Raw genomic sequence first — 7798 nt, 5'->3', positions numbered from 1 at the left:
GGAGGTCTGCTCAGCAGGTAACGATAGTTCACACAGGTACGAGTTGAGGCGTCCACCTGACGGGCTGTGGGGCGTCGGCTACCCCAACGGCACGTGGGTCGGCCAGCTGGGCATGGTGATGCGCGGGTGAGGCTCCTCCGTATGTAATAATAACAATGATAATGATAATTACAATGCTTGAAAAAAGTTAGTGAGATTGGTACACGCACACTGCATATATATTTAGGAAGGAAAGGCAATTATGAAGACTGCAGTTACTTAGATATATACAATTTTCGTTAAGCTGAGTTAAGTGCACATTATAATAATTCCCCCCACCCATTTGGATCACATGTGTTAAAGATATCGGTGATTCGCCCATTCATTCTAACCTACTTATAGATCAGCGAAAGTTTTCATGCTGTCTGTAATTATGTAGAAACTGTAAGGCGGGGAGACGGTGGCAGCGTGGTTAACGAGCGGGCGTGGTGAGCCCGAGGACCTAGCGTGGACTAGGTTCGAGTCCCCACCGAAACAAGCTGATTTTTCAAGTCATCGCCGAGTAACGGAAGATTACCCACATGCTGTCCGGATCTTTAATCAATCTTAACTTCAGCGACTTCGGTCAAGAGAGGCACCGGAGGGCAGCATGAACCAAGCAACCACTGCAGCCACTATAAATACGATTAGCCTGCGCCACTAACGGGCTGGGGCCGTCCATAAGAAAGACTGCCGGCGCTACAGGCAGGAAAAAAAAAAAACGCAGTGAAAAGTCTCGAAGATAATTAAAGACAGTATTCCAGATAATTATAGACATGTTGCTTCCCTTGACTAAGATGGAAAGCCAAAGTTTCGGCTGAAAGAAATCGATTTTCTGAAAATCTCCTATGGAATTGGTAAGGGCATGGTGGATGTGCTACGCTGTATTGCCAGGCGTAGCAGCGCACGGTGACCTTTAAACTTTAAATACCCTACACCCTACGCGCGCCTCAGCTGATTAGGTATATCTTCAGTTATCGTCATATTTCTTCGTTTGTATACATTTTTTTGTTTTTTTTTTCGTGATTTTATGTTTTGATGTGAATGTACGATTTTTGCAGGACGGCAGCATAAGCAGGGAAGGTATGCACATGCTCCTCGCTCACACACGTGTTTAGTGCTTTTTTTTTTCTATTACTCTTTTCGAGTGTGTTTTCGTTGTTCTGACAGTATGGAGTATGCATCTCAAGTGTGGGGGGGTTCCACTCACACAGCTCTTCTGGAGAGAGTGGAGTCTAATGCTCTTCGTCTCATCAGCTCTCCTCTTACTGATAGTCTTCTACCTCATTATTGTTTTCTTTTTTTATGCCCTTGAACTGTCTCCTTTGCTGTAAAAAAAGTATGGTAAAATGCAAAAGAAAGGAGGTGTGGAGTGAGGCTGCAAAGAAAAACTGGAAAACTATTGGGAAAAAAGGAACAAAGAAATGACGATCCAGCACCTGCTCCCAGCACCTCCAGCGAGGTGCTCCCTCCTCCCACCGTGGTGGAACCGCATGTGACTGCTTCCCTCCAACTCTTGAGTCAATAGTGACATAACAGATGGATAAAGAAAAAGTTTCTACAAACCACCCAAAAAGGAAGAGACGTGTGAAGGAAAGTAGTGATTTTGACACCTTTGCCTTATGTAGGCCTAATCTGGCAACAATGAGTTGAGTGGTGCCCATTGATTCTCCCTCCCCCACTCTGAGGGGGTTATATTTTGTCTATGATACATATCTGCATCATAGCATGTATTACAAAAGAAAAAAAAAAGGGGGGACCAGGTGCCCAAAGCCACTCGTAGGAGGACACCTTACTACAGAGGTGACCTGTGATGACCTGAAAGAACCCCCCTGAGAGATCTGACCACTTGGGGCATTATCAGCAGATAAAGATAAAGAAGGAGACAGAGTTATATTTCTCTAGGAACTATCTGTGTACCGTACATCGTCACCTAAACATAAAACTGTGTTTTTTCTAGAAATAAAAATTTTGACGTAAATCATCATATATGTGTTGTGACGATTTTCAAATTTCTTGTTGCATTAGAACCGTGACGGAATTGCCTAAAAAATGGTCGAGCGAAATTCATCTACTCCAAAACTAGTAAGATCTATGAATTTTAATTTCCGAAAATTAAGGGGAAAAAAATACCGCTCGCATTGATTGATTTTTGGTACTTATTTATTAAGATATGCAGAAGATCACCGACCATTTTTTTTCGTTTGGATGTCTTTTAGCTCTCATATAAAGGATTTTGTCTTACCTTAAATATTTTTCCATTAAATAATTTATTTTCGTCATATGCGCTAAATCTCGATAAAAAAAAAATCAGTTAAAATCTTTTACCGATTTTCACGAAAATAACACAAGTGGTCCATGACAGTATCTAGTTTATTGTGTAAATAAATCATAAGAAAAGGTGAAAAATTGCGGTTGCAGGAGGTCAAAATGTTGTTGGCATGTCGTAGTTTTGGCTTTCTACCTTCCGGATAATACCGCACGCTGCTCTCCTGCTCAGCCACGAAAATAGAAGTAGAAAAAGAAAAAAAAAAAAAGCCCCGCACAAGTGATCAGGCTCGTGAGAACATATGCATTAATAATAGTTTTGGGTCTCATTACCAAGCTGAGAAAACACTTGCCATATTATAAGGTCCCTGCAGGAAGCAGTGGGCTGAACTTTGCTAGAGCGCTGTGTTGATGGCTGGTCACGTCACATAATAAGCTTTTGCTGCTGGTGGCAGCTCCATCTTCTTCATGATGATGATGAACCACGTCATAGGTTTCCCTGCATAAATAATGAGGGCGCGAATACCTGTATAGAGTCAGAATGAGTACTACCTATACATAATCATGCGCGTTACTTACTTGCAGACATTATCATGTTGTAGCCTTACATGATAGTGATGAAACTGCTCATGAAGTACATGTGTTAAAAATAGGTGTATTTGTGTATAAGTCTGCCTGTCTGAGTGCCAGGTTGCATATTTGTCTGTCTATCTGTCAATCTGTGTCTGTCTATGTCTATCTTACTGTCTATGTCTCTTCTTCTTTCTGTCTGCCTGCTCTCAGTCACTGGGATTTAAACAGTGGCTGTTGATCTACCCAATGATGAAGTCTCTCTTGGTGAAGTCAGAGAGACTGTGACAAGGTCGAGGGGGCGGACAGGCAACTGGAGTTTGAAATATCAGCGCGGAGCTGCTCATACTTGGTGGTGTGGCTATGATCCTTCTTCGGTTGCATGCGGTTCTGGCTGCTGGATGGCTGTTTGGTACTGTTTCTCCTGACTGGAAATTAGTCTGGTCTTTCTCTTAAAAGGAAAAAGGGTCCTGCATGATTGGAGTAACTACCGCATCATTGCACCGCTCAGTGGGCCACACAAGATGTTTGCCACTTGTAAAGGCTACAGAGACCTGAGCAGTCCGGGTTCAAGCCTATATTGCAAGTCACCAGTTGACCGTATCCTGGTCCTTTGCGAACTAAGAAAACATTCAGGTGAGTTCAACAAGGGATGCTTACAGCCTATGTTAATCTCAGGTCTGTTTACGTGGATACTAACTGTTTACCTACGAGGCGATTGTCTATCACTTGTCAGGGAGGTGGATTTCGCCCTGGGTCCCTTCGCCTTCAACTGGGAGCGTTACCACTACGCGTGCGAGTTCACACAGCCCATCTTCATCGACTACGAGAGTGTGTTCATGCGGCGGCCTAGGATTGAGACGGACTACTTCGCCTTCGTGCGGCCCTTCAGGTGGGAGGTGAGGTGGGAGGTGCTCTGTAACGGCCTCAGCGACTTGGTGATGAGATGAGTGTTGGTAAGAAAAATGGTCTTAGTCTTTATCTTTTTTTCTTTGAGGTGTCCTACCTCTCTGCTTCTTTTCGATAGGTGTGGCTAAGTCTGCTGGGCGCCGTGGGCCTCACTTGGCTAGTGTTGGTTCTGTTTCTTCACCTGGGCGGACGTGACAAGAACAGGGAGAAGAGCCACAAAGACAGATCGCATTGGGTATGGGTTGTGCGGACGCTGGCCAACCAAAGTAAGTCGTTTATGGCAAATACAGAAGATTCAAAAGACAAATGTATATATACTGTCTTCATACTGAGCCCTTAGCGTCACTATAGACATCGAGGACTTTGCAGCAACGACTTGTCTTTTATCAACATGACCGCTACGAGAATGCGACTTGTCTTTTATCAGCATGACCGCTACGAGAATGCGACTTGTTTGACTGTGAAGGAAGCGAGTAAATTAGGTGCCAACACCAGATTTAGAATATTCCTTTCACATCCTAAGAACAAATATGTTATCTCCAGCAATACGGGTCACAAATATTAATATATGGTATTGCTGTCTACGCCCCTGATTGACTGACATATATTGAATTAGCTATACCTATATTCAAGCAGGTATTTCAGCTCCTTGCTAAGTCTTCACTCACTTTGATGCAGAGGTAAAGAGGGGACGATTATGAATGCTTACGCACACCTTTATTCCGCGGTGACTCAACACCATCTCACCACGTCCACGAGAGGAGCATTATTGGCTTAATGTGAGCAGCTAAGGTCTTCTAGTAGGGAGCAGGGCCTCTGAAATGACTGGTAGAGTCTGTGTTGTGACGATGTGGTGCATTGCAGGCAACCCGTGGCTGCCAGCGAGCGGGAGTCGGCGCGTGGTGACTGCCGCCTGGCTGCTGGCCTGCTTCATCGTCCTCGTCTCCTTCTCCAGCACCCTCACCGCCATGCTCACCGTGCCTCTGGTTAGGATGCTCGCACTCACTCTCTTACTTACTCACCTCCCCACACTCTGATGTAATGTAAACGATATCATTGGCCGTAAAGCAATATTGGTTTCCTTTGTTTTCTCGTGTGTGTGTGTGTGGGGGGGGGGTATTTGTATTTCATCATGGCCTGCTCACGAGTTGGACTCGCAATTGCCAGCTAGTACCCTCCCGATTAGAGCAAGGCTCATTAGACGATCTCTAGATACTGCCAGGACCTCACACACCACACACACCATCCTCCTTGCTCAAGGCGGGACAGTAACCACTCCTATAGTCATCGGAAAAAACCCGGCCTGGGCAGGGCTCGAACCTCTGCCTGCCACGCCGCGAAGTCTGGCAGCACAGCGTTTTAACCGACTGAGCTGTTGGAGCGATGTGTGTGTGTGTGTGTGTGTGTGTGTGTGTGTGTGTGCTAACGAGGGCTTTGACAGGTGCGGCTGCCCATCGACAGCATCGAGGACCTGGTGGGACAGACCAAGATCCCGTGGGCCATCGAGTCCGGCAGCTTCTTCTACCAGATCCTCTACGTGAGTCTCTCGCGCTTCACGGCTGTTCTCGGCGACGTGGTGCAAAGTTTTCGTAGAATCCTCCATATAACTTTATTATGGTCGAGGGGACGTAATGAATATCAGTCACTTTAACTAAAAAAAAAAATAATAATAATTGCTCCGTCCGCGAAAGGGCTAATCTTAATGAAGAATAACTTCTCTGATTTGTGGATCTTACTTCATTGCAGAGCTGGTAATGAGAATCACTAGATTTTTCAAGGTCCCCTTCCCTAATACACACTACCTGATCTAATTTGTCACAGAACAACAAAATTTCATGGCACCCGAATATAACATAGTCCATTTTAAGCAGCAAAGTTTTCTGTGTCAAGGCACACAATGGGAAGCTATTCTAATCCCACACCTACTCCTCAAACTATTCCTAACTATGCCGAGTCTAGTATTCTGGGGGTCTTAACCGAGAATATCATTCGAGACTTCTTGATGTACATACCTCTCCTGCATTTATACAGAATAATTAGAATAGCATCATAACCAGAGTGGTAAATATTTAGGTGCTGATATATATATATATATATATATATATATATATATATATATATATATATATATATATATATATATATATATATATATATATATATATATACCGCCTTCTAGAATGGTCGATAAATGGATACCTTGAGTAACCTCGGAAGGGTAAACTGTTGTAACCGGTCTGTCTTGCATCTTGTATCCCGGGGTAATGGGTTCTAATCCACCACAGGCTCGAGGGATAAGTAACATAGATGAGTTACCAAAACAACTTTCTTATAGTGTATGCCCCCCAATTATATCTTTGCAGATAAAGAGACCGCAAGAGGTTACAAGTATCACCGTGATTAAAAATAGATGAATAAATAAACTATTAGTCTAAAAGTGTACTTTAAAAACAGGGAAGCTATTTGTATAACCATATACTATTCGTACTCACCTGTCGTTCCACCTTTGGCGCCAGCTGGCCAAGGCGGGCCTGTACAAGATGATCTGGGACGGCCACTCCGCGCGCATCACCGACTGCTACACCTTCAGGCGGGACATCGGCGACGGCAAGTACGCGGCGATCTGCGACAAGATGACCATGAAGAAGGTAACACGCACACACAAATAGATAGGTGTTCATTGACAGAGGTATGCAACTAATAGGTAACTTGGGGGTTCATAAAAGCAACAAAGGACGCGAAACGCTCCATAACTTGATCACAACCGGAAAATAATGAAAAAAAAATGAATATATATATATATATATATATATATATATATATATATATATATATATATATATATAGAGAGAGAGAGAGAGAGAGAGAGAGAGAGAGAGAGAGAGAGAGAGAGAGAGAGAGAGAGAGAGAGAGGTGTGGGGGGGGGGGGAGGAGGATCAGTCCCCCATGTAGTACGTCGATCATTTCCCTCGTGTTTTGCTGCACTGGCGAGGTAGGCAGCATTGATTAACAGGTGTATGATTGTGTGCCTCCCATAGGTGATGTCGGAGGACTTCAGCGTGAGAGGGGAATGCAACTACTACATGGCTCGCGAGGACTTCAAGGCCATGCCGCTAGCCCTCGCTTTCCAGCACCAGCATCCGCTCTACTCCGAGGCCAACCTGCGGTGGGTGACGAACACGGGTCCACAGACAGGCAGAATGGGAGGGAGACAGGCAGGCAGGTAGGTAGAGAGAACAACAAGCAGGAAGGCAGGCAGAGAGCGGCGAGAAGGCAGGTAGGCAGACATAGAGAACGGAGAACAGGATAGCAAGCAGGAAGGCAGAGAACGGCAAGTAGGAAGGCAGGCAGACAAAGAATAGGAAGGAAAAGATTATATGTTAGAATCAAGAGGGGGGAAACTCACCTAAGGGACAGTTACAACGATTTAGCCAGAACAATTAAGAAAAGCATCCGTATAGCAAAACGTAATTATGAGATTAGAATTGTCAGGGAAGCAAAGACCAATCCAAAGGGTTTCTTTCAACTTATGAGACCAAGGTTAGGGATAAGATAGGGCCGCTCAAGTCAGGAGAATCACTGATAGATACAGATGAGGAAATGAGTGAGGCGTTAAACAAATATTTAACTGTATTTACCAAAGAAAGATTAGACGACATACCTCAGGGAGAACAGATCTACAGGGGAGAAAAGGTAGAAGGATTAACCGACATCAACGTAAGTATGGAGGTCGTGATTAGACAGACAGATAGACTCAAAGTTACTAAGGCGCCAGGGCCAGATGAAATTTTCCCCAGGGTATTAAAAGAATGTAAATCTGAAATCAGTGGGCAGCTAACGGAAGTTTTTAATATATATATATATATATATATATATATATATATATATATATATATATATATATATATATATATATATAATTCTTTAAATTTCTCTACCGCTGAAATATTTTCCTTAGCAACTGGATCAACTCTCTCTCTCTCTCTCTCTCTCTCTCTCTCTCTCTAGTTGATCTAGTTGCTAAGAAAATTAT

General features: G+C 43.8%; 1 protein-coding gene across 1 annotated transcript; it reads left to right on the top strand.

The window, feature by feature from the left end:
• Positions 1-36: 36 nt before the first annotated feature.
• LOC126990553 (probable glutamate receptor) lies at positions 37-7473 on the top strand (the record flags this gene model as incomplete). The annotated part of the gene is given in 7 exon segments (XM_050849160.1): positions 37-126; positions 3593-3755; positions 3884-4031; positions 4630-4751; positions 5207-5302; positions 6282-6413; positions 6804-7473. Coding segments are annotated over 7 exon segments (940 nt in total), but the record flags the coding sequence as incomplete, so codon positions are not given.
• Between the last annotated feature and the right edge of the window lie 325 nt (positions 7474-7798).

This window comes from Eriocheir sinensis, unplaced genomic scaffold (genome assembly GCF_024679095.1).
Source record: "Eriocheir sinensis breed Jianghai 21 unplaced genomic scaffold, ASM2467909v1 Scaffold1741, whole genome shotgun sequence".
Classification (NCBI taxonomy): Eukaryota; Metazoa; Arthropoda; class Malacostraca; order Decapoda; family Varunidae; genus Eriocheir; species Eriocheir sinensis.
This window is presented reverse-complemented; position numbering and strand designations above follow the sequence as displayed.